At 41.2% G+C, this 19268-nt stretch overlaps 1 protein-coding gene across 2 annotated transcripts in view; it reads right to left on the minus strand.

Annotated features, from left to right (window-relative positions):
* The window catches only part of TAF1B (TATA-box binding protein associated factor, RNA polymerase I subunit B), a 95818-nt gene extending 79644 nt beyond the window's left edge, over positions 1 to 16174 (minus strand). The window contains exons 1-5 of one of the 2 annotated variants that reach the window (XM_055254342.2): positions 15970 to 16174; positions 14208 to 14306; positions 10035 to 10122; positions 7864 to 7961; positions 5114 to 5209 (exon numbers count right to left, since the gene is read on the minus strand). In XM_055254342.2, coding sequence (XP_055110317.1) covers positions 5114 to 5209; positions 7864 to 7961; positions 10035 to 10122; positions 14208 to 14306; positions 15970 to 15987 — 399 coding nt within the window. In that variant the 5' untranslated portion in view covers positions 15988 to 16174. The other variant, XM_055254343.2, reaches the window with a different exon arrangement.
* Between the last annotated feature and the right edge of the window lie 3094 nt (positions 16175 to 19268).

Consider the following 19268-nt stretch of genomic DNA (forward strand, 5'->3'; position numbering starts at 1 on the left):
CTCGGGAGGCTAAGCCACAAAAATCGCTTGAATCCAGGAGGCAGAGGTTGCAATGAGCCAAGATGGTGCCACTGCACTCCAGCCTGGGCAACAAAGCAACACTCTATCTCAAAAAAGAAAAAAATGCTGATAGTGATATGGACAATGAAGTCCAGGCTGAGGTGGTTTCAGATGGAGATGAGGAACTTATTGGGAACTGGAGTAAAGGTTACTCTTGGTTTTAGCAAAGAGACTGGTGGCATTTTGCCCCTGCCCTAGAGATCTGTAGAACTTTGAAGTTGAGAAAGATGATTCAGGGTATCTGGCAGAAGAAATTTCTAAGCAGCAAAGCATTCAAGAGGTAACCTGGCTGATCCTGAAAGCACTCAGTCATGTGCATTCACAAAGAGATTATCTGAAACTGGAACTTTTATTTAAAAGGGAAGCAGAGCATAAAAGTTTGGAATATTTCCAGCCGGACGACGAGGTAGAAAAGAAAAACCCATTTTCTGGGAGAAAATTCAAGCCGGCTACAGAAATTTGCATTAGTAATGAGGAGTGAATGTTAATAGTCAAGACAATGGGGAAAATGTCTCCAGGGCATATCAGAGACATGTCAGAGATCTTCGAGACAGCCCCTCCCATCACAGGCCCAGAGGCCTTGGAGGGAAAAATGGTTTTACGGGCCAGGTCCAGGGCTCAGTTACTTTGTGCAGCCTCAGGATATGGTGCCCTGCATCTCAGCCACTCCAGCTCCAGCCGTGGCTAAAAGGCACCAAAGTATAGCTCAGGCCATGGCTTCAGAGGGTGCAAGCCCCAAGCTTTGGCAGCTTCCATGTGGTGATGGGCCTGTGGGTGCATAGAAGACAAGAGCTGAGGTTTGGGAACCTCTGCCTAGATTACAGAGGATGTATGGAAATGCCTGGATGTCCAGGCAGAAGTCTGCTGCAGGGGCAGAGCCCTCATGGAGAACCTCTTCTAGGGCAATGCAGAGGAGAAATGAGGGGTTGGAGCCCCAACACAGATTCCCCACTGGAGCACTGCCTGGTGGAGCTGTGAGAAGAGGGCCATCGTCTTGCAGATCCCTGAATGGTAGATCCACTGACAACTTGCACCATGTGCTTGGAAAGCCAGACACTCAACTCTGTCCCATGAAAGCAGCCTTGGGGGCTGTACCCTGCAGAGCCACAGGAGCAGAGCTGCCCAAGACCTTGTGAAACCACCCATTGCATCAGCATGCCTGGATGTGAGACATGGAGTCAAAGCTTATTTTGAAGCTTTAAGATTTAGTGAATGCCCTGCTGGGTTTCGGACTTGTATTGGCCCTTTGTTTTGGACAATTTATCCCATGTGGATTGGGAATATTTACCCAATGCCTATAACCTCATTTCCTCTTGGAAGTAACCAACTTGTTTTTGATTTTACAGATTCATAGGCAGAAAGGACTTGCCTTGTCTCAGATGAGACTTTGGACTTGGACTTTTGAGTTAATAAGTTAATGCTGGAATGAGTTAAGACTTTCGTAGACTGTTGGGAAGGCATGGCTGATTTTGCATCGTGAGAAGGATATGAGATTTGGCAGGGGCCGGGGTGGAATGATATGGTTTGGCTCTGTCCCCATCCAAATCTCTCATCTTGAATTGTAATCCCCACATGTCACGAGAGGGACCTGGTGAGAGGTGACTGGATCATGGGGGTGGTTCCCCCATGCTGTTCTCATGATAGTGAGGGAGTTCTCATGCAATCTGATGGTTTTAAAAGTGGCAGTTTCCCCCTGCATGTGCTTGCTCACACGCACGCATTCTCTGTCTCTCTCTCTCTCCTGCTGCCATGTAAGACATGCCTTACTTTCCCTCTCCTTCGGCCATGATTACACGTTTTCTAGGGCCTCCCCAACCATGTGGAACTGTGAGTCAATTAAACTTCTTTTGTTTAGAAATTGCCCTGTCTCAGGTAGTATTTTTATAGCAGTGTGAAAATGGACCAATAGATGCTAACAGCTGTCTCAAACTTAACATGTCCAAAATGGAACCCCTGACTTTCCTGGCTCACTTACCCTTCAGTTGATGGCAACTCCTTCCTTCCAGCTGCTCAGGTCAAAAACCTTAGAGTCATCATTGACTCCTATTCCTCTCTTTCTCTCAAATCCAATCCACCAGGAAATTCTGTTGGCTCTATCTTCAGACTTTATATAGAATCCTATCACTTATCACCTCCAGTTCTACCACCTGGTACCAGCCACCATCACTTCTCATCTACACCAGTGCTTCTCAAACTTTAGTGTACTGTGTATAGGAAGCATCTACAGACTTCTTAAAATGCATATCTGCATTCAACTGGTCTTGGTAAGACCTGAAATTCTGCATTTCTTGCCCTAGATATCCCATGGTTTACTCTCTCACTTTCTTCATCACTTCAGCTCCCACATCAGCAAGGGCCTCCATGACCACCTTTTATTAAATAGCACCCTTCCCCACTGTCCCCCTCTCTATATTTGCTTGTTAATTTGCTTCTTCTGCACATTTTCAGTAATTTACCTCACCCAAGATAATACAGCTCAAAAGTAGGGACCAGGATTCAGATGCAGGCCTCTTACTGTTCTCAAAACAGTTATATCCAAAGCACTAAGGAAATATTTAATGGATATACTTGAGAAAACTATGCTTCTAATTAAAAGTAATTGTTTCCATTTCCTTTCAAAATAGAGTATAGCTATACTCTTGAAGTAGAAATTACCTTACCAATTCACATATCAGCTTAATATTTTACTTATTGCTTATTTATTCACCAAGATTTTAGTGTGATGCTAATATTGCTTTACACGAGAATTTACTCAACTCTAGCAAAACCTTTTTCTTAAAAAAAATCTTAAGTTAACCCAAAAATATTTAAATGTCAGAGAATCCCAGGTTCTGATGCATATTTTCTATGTGCTAGGCAAAGTCCCAGGGCATAAATACAATCAACAAATACCTTAGATATGAAATTTTAAAGATCAAGTTCTTAGTAGTTTAGGTAATTCTTTCCTTTCTTTTTCAAAATGTTACCTTAGAACCATATAGTATCTTTCGATTTTCTTGGGAAGTATCTCTCTCACGTATCAAGACAGTATAATGTTTCATAGTTCTATGATTATAAAATATTATCTTTTCTAGTAAATTCAAGTTATTTCTCGAGTTTATTTAAATTCATTATCTCATATTTTAAAACATTCCCCAAATGAACTCCTCAGGTTACTCCCCCGCCTTTTTTTTTTCAGTTAGCTTTCTCAGGTTGGCCCCCACAACTGCCCCCCAGGATAACATTTAACCATCATTATCCTGTATGACTTGACTACTCTAAACTTCTCATTCTTAGGATTGGTATCACATGAGGATACTGAAGGAGCTCAGAGGTTATCTCTTTTGCTCATCTCTGTAACCTACTCTTCACCTTGACCTGGGTTTCTCAGTACTTGGTCTCTCAACTCTGGATGTGAAACCTATGAGAACCCAAGCAAACATGGAAACACTGGGCCAAATTCCCAAGGCCTTAACAAATGTGTATCAAACAGATTCAGAATCTCTTCTAGCCATATGAAGAGTAACTACAGATGGTCCCTTACTTGTGATGTTTTGACTTTACTATGGTGCAAGCAATATGTACAAAGTCAAAACTATACTTCAAGCACCCATACAACCATACTGTTTTTTACTTTCAATAAAGTATTCAATAAATTACATGAGATATTCAACCCTTTATTATAAAACAGGTTTTGTATTTGATGACTTTTGCCCAACTATAGTCTAATGTAAGTGTCCTGAGCATGTTCAAAGCGGGCCAGACTAAGGCATCATGTTCGGTAGGCTGGGTATATTAAATGCATTTTCTTTTTTCTGAGACAAGTCTCACTCTGTTGCCCAGGCTGGAGTGCAGTGGTGTGATCACAGCTCACTGCAGCCTCAACCTCCTAAGCTCAAGCAATCCACCCACCTCAGCCTCCCAAGTAGCTGGGACTATATAGGGCATGTGTCACCATGCCCGGTATGTATTTTTTAATTTTTTGTAGAGTTGGGATCTCATTATGTTACCCAGGCTGGTCTCGAACTTCTGGGCTCAAGCAATCCTCTTGCCCTAGCCTCTCAAAGTGTTGGGATTACAGGTATGAGTCATAACAGCCTGCATTTTCAACTTAATGATAGTTTCAGCTTACAATGGGTTTATCGGGATGTGACCCCATGGCAAGGGGCATCTGTACCACACATCAAAAATTATCCAACTGGCTGGGCGCAGTGGCTCACGCCTGTAATCCCAGCACTTTGGGAGGCCGAGAAGGGTGGATCACCCATGGTCAGGAGCTCAAGATCAGCCTGGCCAACACGGTGAAACCACGTCTCTGCTAAAAATACAAAAATGAACCAGGTGTGGTGGCAGGCGCCTGTAATCCCAGCTACTCAGGAGGCTGAGGCAGAAGAATTGCTTGAACCAGGAAGGCAGAGGTTGCAGTGAGCCAAGATGGCGCCATTGCACTCCAGCCTGGGCAACAAGAGCGAAACTCCGTCTCAAAAAAAACCAAACAAATGAACAAAAAAAATTATCAAACTTCCTTTTCTCAGAAGTAGAACCATCCTCGACCCTAAATAAAATGTTACATGGCACATTTATAAAGCAGTTAGAAAGAAACTGCTAAAAACAGCTGATGGATGTGGGAGAATACCCCGATTTTATTTTTCTTCACATAAAGGCTTCTGAGAAGATATGATAACTGAACTGAATCTTGAAACATAACATAAAGTAAGTAGGTATTCCAAGCAAACAGAATAAATACTTTATTAAATTAAAAATTATTTTAATAGTACAATGATAGAAACTCTATCTTCTATCTAGAAAATCAACCACAAATTCCTTTATGTTTCAACCAGTCTGATAAGATGTCAAAATTAATTCCATACTGCAGGAAAAAAGTGAAGAAAAAACTTTATTCCAATGTTTAAATCAGTGACCCTGTCCTTGGGACTATAACAGAAGCCTCTTAACTGAAAATCCACTGACAAGCATCATAATCTCAGATACTCAAACTGGTCATGAACCCATCTTCATCTCTACATCTCAACAGACATGTTTTTTAATCCAACTTTTCAGACTTGTGACTTACCGTAGGTTTCCTTCCAGTGGTATAAACTGGGTTCTGACAATATGCCTGCTTGCTCTTCTGAAGGTAGCGCTTCCAAAAATTATGTAAAACGTCATTCTAAGGTGGAAGGGAAATGAGTGGTGGGTGATTCAGGTTATGATGACAAATGTACAGGCACATCTATACCACACCTCTCTTGTACTTTAAATATTAACTTACATATAAATTTCCAGTAAATGTTTTATGCGGTATTCACAAGTTGAGGACAAAATCTTTGGGGTCTGTATGTAGCATCTATCAGAACATGAGCTCCACAAAATGCACACTGGGGATTAATATGTTGAACCAGTAGTTCTCAAGCTTAAGTGTGCATCAGAATCACCTGTAGGGCTGGTTAAGTCTTCCATCTAAATGTATTCTTACCTGCCTTTCCTTAAAAAGAATTACAATATCATCATAGTATTAGGTACATGAGAAATGCTGAAAAAATCTTTCTTAATTTTAGATAGAGAAAGACATTAAAATCACCGAGTTGAGTCCTTTTCTTTTGCATATTAAGTAAATTAAGGATCAGAGTAACAAAGCAACTGATACATGACTACACTTTTAGTTAGGGGCGAAGCTGTTACCAGGTTTACTAACCAGTCCCAAGTGAGTAAAACTAAACAAAAAACTTTTCCGGCTGGGCACAGTCGCTCACTACTGTAATCCCCAGACTTCAAGGCAGGAGAAACTGCTTGAGCCCGGGAGTTCGAAACCAGCCTAGGCAACATGGTGAGACCTCATCTCTACAAAAAATCAAAAAGTTAGCCAGGTATAGTGGCACACGCCTGTAGTCCCAGCTACTTGGGAGGCTGAGGTGGGAGGATCACTCGAGTCTAGGAGGTTGGGGCTGCAGTGATCCATGATCAGGTCACTGTACTCCAGTCTGGGCGACAGAGCAAGACTCTGTCTCAAAAAGAAAAAAAAAAAAAAAAAAAAGACTTTTCCATTTATTCGTCATCTACTAGGTACCAGGCATCCCTTAGCTCCAACACAATATTGTAAGACAGCTATTAGCTTCATTTTATCACTGAATAAACTGAGTAACTTGTCCAAGATTACCCAGCCAGTAAGTAGAAAAGCTATCAATAGGATTTGGAGTCAGTTCTGATTCTGGAGCCTGTGTACATGGCATAATGCCACTCAACTGATCAGGTCTAAACAGTTATGCTCATTGGCTAATTTCAGAAAAATTGTTTTCAGAATTAACCCCTAATGAGGTGAGCATAAAGCTACATAGGAATAAACCCTGCTACAGCTATATGGTGTAACCATATAAAACTGTTGCTAAACATTTATACATAGAATGACTATGTAAGCAGAAATCAGATCACAACCCCCCCACTATCAGCTATCATACCTAATGCAATGACTATTATGGGTTAGCCTCTGTTGCTTCATGCTTTGTAGGCCCAGCATCCATTTAGGCCATGCATTGGAATCACGGTTGTTCTGTTTGGGCTTGCCCCAACCACCAGTTTGAACAGCAAAGGCTCCTCTACAAATCTTTCCTTGGTAACTGCAGTCCATGTTGATCTTTCTCTGTTCTTTTTTTGCCTTTAATATCACTTATGAGGGCCAGGTGCGGTGGCTCATGCCTGTAATCCTAGCACTTTGAGAGACCGAGGTGGACAGATTGCCTGAGGTCAGGAGTTTGAGCCCAGCCTGGGCAACATGGTGAAACCCCGTCTATAATAAAATATAAAAAATTAGCCGGGTATAGCAGCGTGCGCCTGTAGTCCCAGCTACTTGGGAGGCTGAGACAGGAGAATTGCTTGAACACGGGAGGCAGAGGTTGCAGTGAGCCAAGATTGCACCACTGCACTCCAGCCTGGGCAACAGAGCGAGACTCCATTTCTTAAAAAAAAAAAATCACTTATGTCACCATATAAATTCATGTCTATTCATTTCACATATGCATAAATCCCTCTCCCCAACTAGGCTGGACCTCTCAACACTTGGTTTCCAATGAGGCATATGAAGCAAGGGAACAACTTGTTGCTAAATAACTGGTTTTTTAAAGCATTCCTTAAATGACTTTTACTAGATGAAGGAATATGAAATTCAAATAATTGCAGAAATACTATGTTGCTCCAGGAAGGCAGCAAAGTCAAAGACTGGGTCCCCAGATCGGAAGCATGGGTGTCCCATAAGAACTTGTTAGAAATGCACATCCTTGGGCCCTACTCCAGACATACTAACTCAGAAATTCAGGGATTAAGGTCCAGTGATTGGTGTTTTTTCAAGCACTTCAGGTGATTCTGATGCACACTCAGGTGAACGACTGGTTTAGCATATCAATGTCCAAAGTGCATTCTGTGGAACTCAAGTCCTGATAGACGTTATGTACGTACACCAAACGATTTTGTTCTCAAATTTTGAATAACACACAGGACATTCCCTGGAAATTAAACAAGCACATTAACACACAAAAGGTACTAATAAACCCCAAAGTTATTGGAGTTTCACTTTGTTTAACCTGTTGCTTCCTAAGTATCTGAAGACTAAAATCTTTAAATTTTTCTTTTGGATATATTGCTTATTTACATCCTGTAGAACACACTTCCAGAACTGCTAAACTACTAAAAGGATTAAAGCAAAAACATCAGAAAAATTATTCTTCCAGTAGCCCTAGTGTTATTACTGATTTCTCCTTAGTTCCACTCTAAGTCTTACTGTTCTTTAAACAACAATATGTAAAGCTAACATCTAGTCACAAATGTACTTACCTTTAACTCTGGGCCTACTCCAAGGTTCTTTAAGGCTTCTGCTTGTTGATAAAGAATGTACTGGAAACCTTCACACACATACCAATCCCAGCCTTTTTCTAAATGACAAATAGCATGTTTTAGCATATACATTCCTAATTTACTAATCTTAATGCTACTACAGTTACAATTTGTGTTTTACACATTGCAACTTGAATTTTTCTTTTTTTTTTTTTTAATTAACCCAGAACTTAGCAGCTTAGCAACTTGAATTTTTTTGTACCATTCAAGAGGGCTTCCATTCTTATATTCTCTTGTTTCCAACCTGGCAAACGTGTACACAAATGCTGAAACTAAATATTTTGTATAATTTCCAATTTCAAATGTTTTCCATTAACTGTATTTTTCTGAAATATTAACCTAAGAGGCAGAAAAATGAATAGTCATCATGTTAAAAAAAAGTGAAACAAGTTTTAAAAATGTCTGTTTTCCCGAACGATGCCTGGCAGAATCCTAAATGATGAACGATGCCCAGCGGAATCCTAAATGAAAGTACTAAGTCAGTGCTTCCACCACTTTTCTGTTCCAACTCACAAGGGAACAGTGAACTTTTAGTGAATGAGTGAACGAATGTCAAGATCTCATGATACAGGAATGTAGAAAAGGGCAGTAAGAACATTCAAAGAAAATAAACTGCTCAATGGCATTCTGCTTTTCCTGAAATGGTTCTAGGTTACAGGGAGAAAATGAAAGCAAGGTACTAATACTGATCTCAGCCTAGGTGCCAAGTGTGTGCCAGGTATTTTAAGTGGGTTATTTTCTGGAATACTCAAAACTACCCTATGAGATTGTGAAGAAACCTGCCACCACAATAGACAGAGTTACATGTTTAATGACAACTATGAGTTGAAGGAAAAGTCTGTGAAGACCCTTATGTTTTGCCCCTCACCGCTGGACAAATACTGTAACTCTTCCAAAAGCTTGTTATTAGTACTTTTTACATAGAGCTTCTGAGGTGTGTTACTGACTTCAAGATCTCTTCTCTGCAGAATGCCAGAGGACTTCAACTCTTCTCCCTTACCTGAATGTCACAAAGTCTCCCCACCTCTGCTGACCCAATTCCTTCCCAGAAAGGGTCTCAAATTGTAAGAGTAAAACAGAAAAGCCAATGATTTTGATGGGTCCGTAAGTCGAGGAAGTTTAAACTCTTCAAGCTATATGCATATACTCCCTCTTCCTGCATACTGTTCTTAGAAACTGATAAAGTTGTATTTTAAATTTTCAGTCTGTGTTCCTATTTTCCATAATGGATGGCATTTTATTCTCATTTTACAAATGAAGAAATTAAGGGTGATGAGGTCAACTATAAGACACTTAACACCTAATATAAAGCACCTGAAGTTCCTTAAGAAATGCATGTTTAAACTACACATTTTAAGTATTTAAGTAGGTCGAGGCAAAATTAATCAGGTTTTACTCCAATAAAATTTAAAAGTTAATCAGGTTTTAACCTAATAAAAAGTCACTACTAAAGGCTAAACAGAAACATGAGATAGCATTTAGGCATTCACTGTTATGCATCTAAGAATGTCAATGTATTTCATATATTTCATAAACACACACACACAAATATATATTTTTTAATGTGTGTGTATCCTTAAAGCTATCTCATGTAGAAGAGTCCCCATTATCATCAGCCTGGTTTCAAACTTGGGGATTTGGTCCTAGCTACCTAGCCACAAAAATAAAAACCATCAGTTAGACTTTACCTAAGATCCTTCTCAACAATGGTTAATTATATGTACTCATTGGATTAATGAAATACTTTGCCTTGCAAAGCACACTCATGCTGAGGCCATTTTAAGGGAAAATAATTTTCCCAATTTTAAAAGGGTGTGTTCAAAATTCAATATGAGAAATGGATTTCTAGAAGTTGAATATCGTATTTAACTCACCTAACCTAACAATTCCACGGTTGAATTATTTCAGAAAATAAGCATTTTTTCTATAAAAGCACAGGAAATAATATTCACCTACAATGAATAACAGACATAGGATAGAAGAAAGTATGCCAGTAGATAAAATCTGGCATTTTCTCTAGAATCTACTTAAAATTCCATTCCATGTCCTCACATCATGAAGGTGAAAGATGTGAATAAAGAATGTTAAGCACATGTGAAGAAAGAACTTACCAGTGTTGTTTTTTTTTTTAAGCCCCCGGTTGAGGGCTTTTATTTGGGTATTAGGAATAAGATCAGTGCTCGTAACTTCCTGATATCTCTGCAGGAAACAGAAAAAGACCATTAAAAAAGATCGTTTTACATCCCCCAAGCATATTTCCAGGTATTTTCTGGAAAGTATAATGAACCAAATTGTGAGTGCCAGGACCAAGAATGGTAAAATCTTGGGAAAATTATAAGCATTTAACATTCTAGTTAATGTTGATGTTGTTTTTTCATTCAAAATTTCTCGGTAACTAAAACAGTGCCTGGAATATAGCAACCATAAAGCGTTTGTTAAATGAATAACTTTTATTTTAAATCACTTTTTAACTTTTACAAACCAAGCCAAACCAGAAGTTAAATGTACTCACTTTTTTCTCCATGCAAAATACACTTTGCTATTAAAACAGTTATATGTATTTTTTGTAACTGGTAATGCCTAAACTACAGACAGATTAGTTTTGGCCTACTTTTCCATGTCTTTAAATAATACTCTAAAACTGCTTTCATTTCTGAAATTATAAAAGTATGTATTACATTTTATTTTTAATCAAACTTAGAGAATTTTAGAATGACTAAAATGGTTAGTATAATTGCATATCAGAGTCTTCAATCCTAACTGCTCTCAAGGGCAAGTATCAAAGATTCTGGCTCTCCCACAACTAAAAATAAAGTGTTGAGTCTTTTTTTTTAAATGGGGCCACACTTTATTCCATAAAGGAGAATAAAAGTTCCCATTATTGAGTCTTTTTTTTTTTTTTTTTTTTTTTTTGAGAGGGAGTTTCGCTCTTGTTGCCCAGGCTGGAGTGCAATGGCGCGATCTCTGCTCACTGCAACCTTCGCCTCCTGGGTTCAAGCAATTCTCCAGCCTCAGCCTCCTGAGCAGCTGGGATTACAGGCATGCGCCACCACGCCCAGCTAATTTTGTATTTTTAGTAGAGACGAGGTTTCTCCATGTTGGTCAGGCTGGTCTCAAACTCCCAACCTCAGGTGATCCGCCTATCTCGGTCTCCCAAAGTGCTGGGATTACAGGCATGAGCCACCGCGCCCAGCCCCCATTATCGAGTCTTAATGCCACAAGAAAGGTGAGGATTTTTAACCAACAGAGGACATTACTGTTTTTCTAAATTTAGAGATTTGGAATGAAATTTATCTTTAACCCTCCAGAAGAATAAAAGAAATGTCTCTACCAACAGGATTTTTGGAACATAGTCTCTCTAAATCACAGAAACCATATTCAAAGCAATTTTGGAATACTGGGTTGGCCACAATGAAAACATAAGACACGTCAAAATAAATACAAAAGCCATTATCTAGCAAAGACAGTAAAACTTACAAAGGGTAGCCAGGAAAAAAAAGACTTAAAATCTGTACTAGACAAAACGTGAAAGAGCAAAAAACCTGAAAAAGTGAAACATCCAAAACTAGAGCTATAATTAATTAAATTACCGAATGGCCATTATGAAATATTTACAGTCTATAAAAAATGTTTGCAAATGTTTAGATAAAGTATTTTTCCAAATTGTTACGGCAAAAGATTGAACAGTACTCAAACATCCCTTTCTCCATTTCATACACAGGAAAAAAGAGACAAATGTAAAGATTACTGGTGATTTTAGCTTTCATCTTCACAATTTCCAAATTTTCTATAGTAAACATGCATTGCTCTTATGATCATAAAAATCTATTACATTCACACAAGTCTAGCCTACACCTTTTAAAATATCCGTGAAACTCTTGCAAAAATATAAACTCTTGCAAAAATATCTATTGTCTAAATTGAACAGATTTATGACCTTCCATTTTTTTTTTCCTGGATAAAACATACTAGGATAACATTTTGGTTCCTTTATCAATTCGGAAGGCCTTTTCCAGATTGCAGAAGGTGTCTGGAGCTTGAGAGTTACATGCTGGAGAAGGGGGGCAATAAAAGGGGCAGAAAAATAGGGCAAGTTGCACCATGACTTCCATTCTTCACAGCTGTAACTGTCTCACCTGCCATTCCCCACCCACTGTATTTCAACATCACCATCACCACACTGCTCAGTTCCAGGGAGCCCCAAACACATCATATTCTCACAGTCCATGTGAAGAACATGCCTGGATCGCCATAAAGCCAAGAATAACTACTGAAGTTGTGCAACACATAACTTTTTTTTTTCCTTTAAGCCTGTCGTCTGAAAGGAAGGCACTGAGCTAGGTTCTTGGTCTTTATAAAGATGTTGTCCACCTTCATGAACTCTACATTCCTGACAAATTACTCCACAGGAGTTGACAGTCTTTCAAATGTGGAGCTAGGTAGAGGTATTAGGATCTTTCAAACTAAAAAATGACTGCAGCAGATTTGATCAAACAGAATCAAACGGAAACGGTATCAAAATCAAAAATACAAAAGCAATTAGTTAACGTAGTTCAATTCCTATAAAAATAGTATGCCGACTTCATCTACTAACGGCAAATACTCCATTAGACATAATCTTTCTTCACTGTGTTTACACCTGCACTATAGTACAAAAGCAACAGTGAGTAAAACTGCTAGCTCCTTACTACACAATGAGGGTGAGGACCAAACTGCACATCTGTCAGGTGCACAATCTGACATACACAGACACACACACAAAATATATCTCCATGAAACCATCACTATAATCAAGATAATAAATATCTCCATCACCCCAACAATTTCATCAAGTGAACACATATCCTTTTAATATTCTGTGTGACTAAACAGGAAGCAGAGATAAGCATTCCAGCTGCAGACTCAAGAACACTGTCTCAAGGAAAAGCACTTGTGTGACACACCTGCAAGCTCAATTCACCAGTTTTGTCAAGGGAAAATTTTTTTCCTTTTACTCGTTTAATATATTTTGTCCAGGTTTTTCATTGTTTAGGGGACAAAGGTTAAGTCTGGTCTCTGTTAGTCCATCTTAGCCAGAAGCAGAAGTCTACACAGTTACTTTTAATGTCCCAAATTTGCCTTTCTTAAGCCTGTATGGTGAAGGTAACATTTGTTCCTTCCTGGCTCTGTAGACTTTGAGGAAATCCTTTTCCACTGAGGAGAGTCCTGGCACATTTAGCCTGTCCAGCAGCAGACTCTCTACACCCTTGATCATTTTGATGACGCTGGCCCGCAGGTGTGTTCACCACAATAGGACCTAGCACTCACAGTGTGAAGGTAGCCTCGTTTACCAAGGTTACACAGGACAGTATGACAATCTCTACTTTAAGAGGCAGGTATGATGGGTAAAATGAACACTGAAGTCAGAAGACTCACATTCAAGTCCTGGTACTTGGGTAACTTTGGGCAAACGCACTCAACTTGTGAGCCCTATCAACAGGCTCTCACAGTTTGTGTTGAGGAGGAAATGAGATAATGGATCCAAAAACAGTTTGTAATCTGTAAGGTACTATACAAAGATAAAAGGATAACGAAGAGTAATTCCAATATTCCCAACAGTCCTCAAGCTTTCTTTCTTTTTTTTAGACAGTCTTGCTCTGTTGCCCAGGCTGGACTACAGTGGCGTGATCTCGTCTCACTGCAATCTCCGCCTCCTGGGTCCAAGCGATTCTCCTGCCTCAGCCTCCCGAGTAGCTGGGACTACATGCGCATGCTACCACGCCCGGCTAACTGTTGTATTTTTAGTAGAGATGGAGTTTCCCATTGTTGGCCAGGCTGGTCTGGAACTCCTGACCTCAGGTCATCCACCCATCTCGGCCTCCCAAAGTGCTGGGATTACACGCGTGAGCCACCGTGCCTGGCCCAGCCCTCAAGTTTTCTAACATTCCATCTTCCAAACCTCTAAGCCACCATGACACATTTTAAAAAATGTAAATAAGTACGAACTAATAAAAAGAAATGCATCATCTTCTAAGTACAATTTTAATTATTTCCCTCAACCATATACTCTAAATAAGAAATCATTTATAAATGTGGCCCAACATAATTTCAAAAACTCATCCTCAATCTAATTCACAAATCCCTTAACCTACGTGTAAGTACCTAAGACCACATGCATCCTTGGAACGTTGGCATTACATGAGTGACAAAAATCAACCCAATTCTTTGGGACTTAGACTACATATCAGGCTGAAATGGCAATTTTTAAAACATAAGCAAATTCATAAATGATATTTGTTACTTACCTCTGTAACATTGTGGCAAGAAGTGCAATAATATTTGCCTTCATCAGTAAGACCCCATGAGACAGCAGCACACTGAGTACAGCGTTCTTTAAACTCTTCCTATGGGAGAAGAGGACAGAAAAGGTGTTCCCATAAAGCCACATTCAATACATTGTACCTAAACCATGCAGTTCTACTTAGTGGGTTCCTAGCAACTTTATAAATAAAAAATCATAGACAATAGAAAATATATCAGAGAGATTATCCACAAACAAGGACAGCAGCGGTATGAAACCGAATTAAACTACTGGAGAAAATTTATTGAAATATGCAGTGAGAGGAAAAAAAAAAGAAAAGGAGGTAGTAGGGGTAAACTGGAACCAAAGATGAGTAAACAAAGCTCCTTGAAAATGCTGTGAGAAAGAAGATGACAAACAAGTATAGAGAAGACTTTTAAAAAATGCAAATACCATTTGGAACTCCTCCAGGACACTAAAAGCGCATACCACAGAGGAACTACATTTGTATTGGTTTCAAGTTTCGATTTATTCACTCGGCAGCATAAGGGGTATCAACGATGTGTGTACCAGGCTTTTTACTAGGTGCTGGGGATTCAATGTTGAGCAAAACAGACCAGACATGGTCCCTAGTCTGGGTATACGCTAGCTAATGGTGAGTTACAATTACTAATTTCATCAGCCTAGCATTTACAGAAGTTAGCCAACCATCATTCAATAAACATTTTTTAAGCCTCTACTATAAGACCGTACTGCTTCTGTATATACAGGCCTAATTCTCTGATCCCCAACTCTTTGGAGTTTGACTTGTTGTTAGCGTTGATCTAATTATCGAGTATCACTTAATACCATCAAAGTGTGTGCCATTTGACCGGATGCAGGCGCTCACTCCTATAATCCCAGCACTTTTCGAGGCTGAGGCAGGAAGATCGCCTGAGCCCAGGAGTTCAATACCAGTCTGGACAACATAGCGAGACCCCTGCCCCTACAAAAATTAAAAAAAAAAAAAAAAATTAGCCGGGCGTGGTAGTGCACATCTGTAGTACTAGCTCATTGGAAGGCTGAGGCGGGAGAATCTCTCAAGCCCAGGAGGTCGAGGCTGCAGTGAGCCGTGATCGTGCCACTGCACTCCAGCCTGGGGGACAAAATGAGATCTTGTCTCAAAAAGAAAAAACAAAAATGTGCCATTTTACGTAGTACCTAAAACAAAATAAAATGCATGCCAAATTAATTTTGGCAACTTGGTCAAGTGTTCAGTGACCCTGTACTAACACTACGATGAATGATAGCTGGACAATTTAGGGAGTTCCCAAACCCGAATTTAGAATCCCTGCAGGAGACAGTGGCGAGGATTCCCGGAGAAACAGACAGGGGTTACTCAGAGGCATCTCAGGTTCCAACCCCTGCCCCTCCCTCACCCACCCCAGCATTAAAGGGAACTTGTGGGTGGTCCAGTCTCGAGGATGAGCCCTGTGGGTGGCCACCCCACAAAACCCACAACTTCATCCTTAAACACACCCATAACGACAAACACCACACCCTCCCTCACCCACAACCTCGCCGAGCCAGAAACTCCAGCCTCTTTACCAAAGCCGCGCGCGCATGCGGCCGGCCAGCCCCAGTCCTCACCCCGCCCTGCAGCCCTCCGCCCCGCCTTCCTCCAGCCGGTGGCCGCCCCAACCCGCGGCGTCTTCCGCCGCTCCTCCTCAGCTTCTCTGCCCTCCGGCCCCGGCGGTCGGGGTCCGCCAAGCGCACCGCCTCCTTACCGCCTCCTCGAGGTCCATCGCGGCGCCGCGGGAGCTTCCACAGCCGGGACCCGTTACCCGGGTAGCGAGCGCAACTTCCGGGAGAGACAGGAGAAGCCCTCCGGCCGGAAACGCGAGATCCGAGCCTAGGATTCCGTGCGCCTGCGCGGCAGTGAAACCGCGCGCTCGGGGACGAGGCTCTGCAAAGCCCGCAGCCCTCTCGCGGACTACCTAACTTTCCTACTCTTGAGAACCAAAACCAACCAATAAGAAAGTGGGCGACGCCTACTGCTGAGTGGTTCGATCAAGCTCCGTTCCGACAGTCATTCATTCCAAGACCAACTTGCTCGTCCGGCGTTAAGGGGCCGCACCAAGGCCGTGCTCGCCAGCGCCGGCTCTGTCCTCCGTGGGTTCCGCCCTCCGTGGGTTCTGCCCTCCGAGTGTCGCCCCTCGCTGGCTTTTTTAAGGGGAAGCTTCGGGGCTTGGAGGAAAGCTCATGGGCTGTGAGTTAGACCTAGATTTCTAATCACAGCTCTCCTGCTTACTTGTGCCTCAGTTTCCTCCTCTGTAAGAATTAGATGTTATCTGTGAGCCTCTTATAATTGAGTCTCCCCCGGGCGTGGTGGTTGACGCCTGTAATCCTGGGGAGGCTGAGCCGGGAGGATTGTTTGAGGCCAGGAGTTGTAGACCAGCCAGGGCCACAAAGCTAGACCCCTTCTCTACATAAGTAAATAACTGAATAAATAAATGCATGAGTGAATATAATTGAGTCTCAGATAGTAAGTGCTCAATAAATTTAGCTCTTATTGTTTCTTCATTTAACACATTCATTCCTTGTTTTATTTATTAAACAGGAGCTGGTTTGTGTCCTGGGGATTCAGCAGTGAACAAAGTAAACAAAAGTCCTTTCCTTCGTGGAGATTCTATTCTGATGGGGAGAGACAAAAATAAATAAGGAAAATATGTGGTATGTTAAATGGTGGTGAGTTCCAAGAAGAAAAAGAGGAGAGGAGAATGGGAACAACAAGGTGGTTTCAGTCTGAAATGGGATGTTCAAGAAAGATCTCATTGAGAAGAGGATTTTTGATATAATCATATATCTCAAGAAGTTAGAAAAAAGGTTAAACAAAAATAATGGGATGAAGGAAATGTTTAAAAAAGAGAAATTAATAAAAGAGAAAGCAAGCTTCGATAGAGAGGCTCCACGAAGGCTTGCTGTTGTGGCTGGTGCCTGTAATCCCATCACTTTGGGAGGCGAAGGTAGGCGGATTGCTGGAGAGGAGGAGTTGGAGACCAGCCTGGCCAACATATTGAATCCTCATCTCTATAGGCTGGAGTGCAGTGGTGCAATCTCAGCTCACTGCAACCTCCACCTCCCAGGTTCAAGCAATTCTCCTGCCTCAGCCTCCCAAGTAGCTGGGATTATAGGCATATGCCACGATGCCCGGCTAATTTTTGTATTTTTAGTAGAGACGGGGTTTCACTATGTTGGCCAGGCTGATCTCGAACTCCTGACCTCAAGTGATCTGCCCACCTCGGCCTTCCAAAGTGCCAGGATTACAGGCGTGAGCCACCACGCCCAGCCTAAAAGATATTTTTTAAGAAGAGAGTCTCAACAAACTAACATTAGCTCTTTGAAAATACTAATACATTCGATAAACTCTGGAAAGATTGATCAAAAAGAAAAGAGCCCAGCTTGGTGATGCACACTTGCAGTCCTAGCTACTTGGGAGGATGAGACGGGAGGTTTGCTTGAGCTCAAGGCTGCAGTGAGCTGTAATCGGGCCACTGTGCTGCAGTCTGAGCAACAGAGCAAAGAAAATCAAAATAAACTGATATCAGTGGCATCACTAACCAATATGTACGGGCACCACTACGAATACCACAGACATTAAAAAGATCACAAGGGGATATTCTGAGCAACTCTAGGCCAATAAATGTGAAAATTCCACCAATTTTTTTTTTTTTAAGACAGAGTCTCACTCTTTCTCCCAGGCTGGAGTGCAGGGGCGCCATCTCAGCCCACTGCAACCTCCACTTCCCGGGTTCAAGTAATTCTCCTGCCTCAGCCTCCTAAATAGCTGGGACTACAGGCGCCTGCCACCACGCCTGGGTAAGTTTCGTATTTTTAGTAGAGATGGAGTTTCGCCATATTGGCCAGGCTGATCTCAAACTGATCTGCCCACCTCGGCCTCCCAAAGTACTGGGATTACAGGCGTGAGCCACCACGCCTGGCCAAATTCTGCCAAATTTTTAAGAAATAGGCCAGTCATGGTGGCTCGCACCTATAATCCCAGCACTTTAGGAGGCTGAGGCAGGAGAATATTTGAGGCCAGGAGTTCGAGACCAGCCTGACCAACATGACAAAACCTCGTCTCTACTAAAAATACAAAAATTAGCTGGGCGTGGTGTTGCACGCCTGTAATCCCAGCTACGTGAGAGGCTGAGGCACAAGAATTGCTTGAACCTGGGAGGCGGAAGTTGCAGTGGGCCAATATTGTGCCATTGCACTCCAGCCTGGTTGACACAGCGAGACTCTGTGTCAATAATAGTTTTAAAAAGAAAGAAATAACACCCATCTTATACAGATGCTTCCAAATAAAGAAAAAAGAAGAGCATTTACCAACACATTTTAGGAGACACGCATGACCTTGACACCAAAACTTGACAAGGATATTTCAAGAAAAGTCAAAATTAAAGACCAATTCCTCTCAAAAACATACATGCAAAAGTTCCAAACAAAACATCAGTAAATTGAATGTACATCCTGTTGTATTCAGCAATATATGAATAGGACAATAAATCACAGCCAAGTTAGGTTTATTCTAGAAATGCAAGGTTAGTTTAACATCAAGCCTGTAATCTCAGCATTTTGGGATGCCAAGGTGGACAGAACACTTAAGCCCAGGAGTTTGAGATCAGCCTGGGCAATATAATAAGACCTCATTTCTGCAAAAAATTAAAAAATTAGCTGGGTGTGGTGGCGCAGTCCTATAGTCCCAGGTACTCAGGAGACTGAGGTGGGAGGATCGGTTGAGGCTGCAGTGAGCTGTGGTCACGCCACTGCATTCCAGCCTAGGTGACAAAGCAAGACCTTTTCTCAAAATTAAAAAATATTAAAAGGAAAATTAGAGAAAAAAGAATAAAGATTTAAAAAATAAAAGAGAAAAAATAAATCATACAGTAATCTAGTGTGATGCAAGGATAGACCAAAAAATCAACAGAACTGAATAGAAAGTCCAGAAACAGACTCATAAGTACATATAAAATAATCTGATTTACAACAAAACCGCTACTAAAATTCAGTGAGGAAAGAATAG

Source organism: Symphalangus syndactylus, chromosome 18, assembly GCF_028878055.3.
Source record: "Symphalangus syndactylus isolate Jambi chromosome 18, NHGRI_mSymSyn1-v2.1_pri, whole genome shotgun sequence".
Classification (NCBI taxonomy): Eukaryota; Metazoa; Chordata; class Mammalia; order Primates; family Hylobatidae; genus Symphalangus; species Symphalangus syndactylus.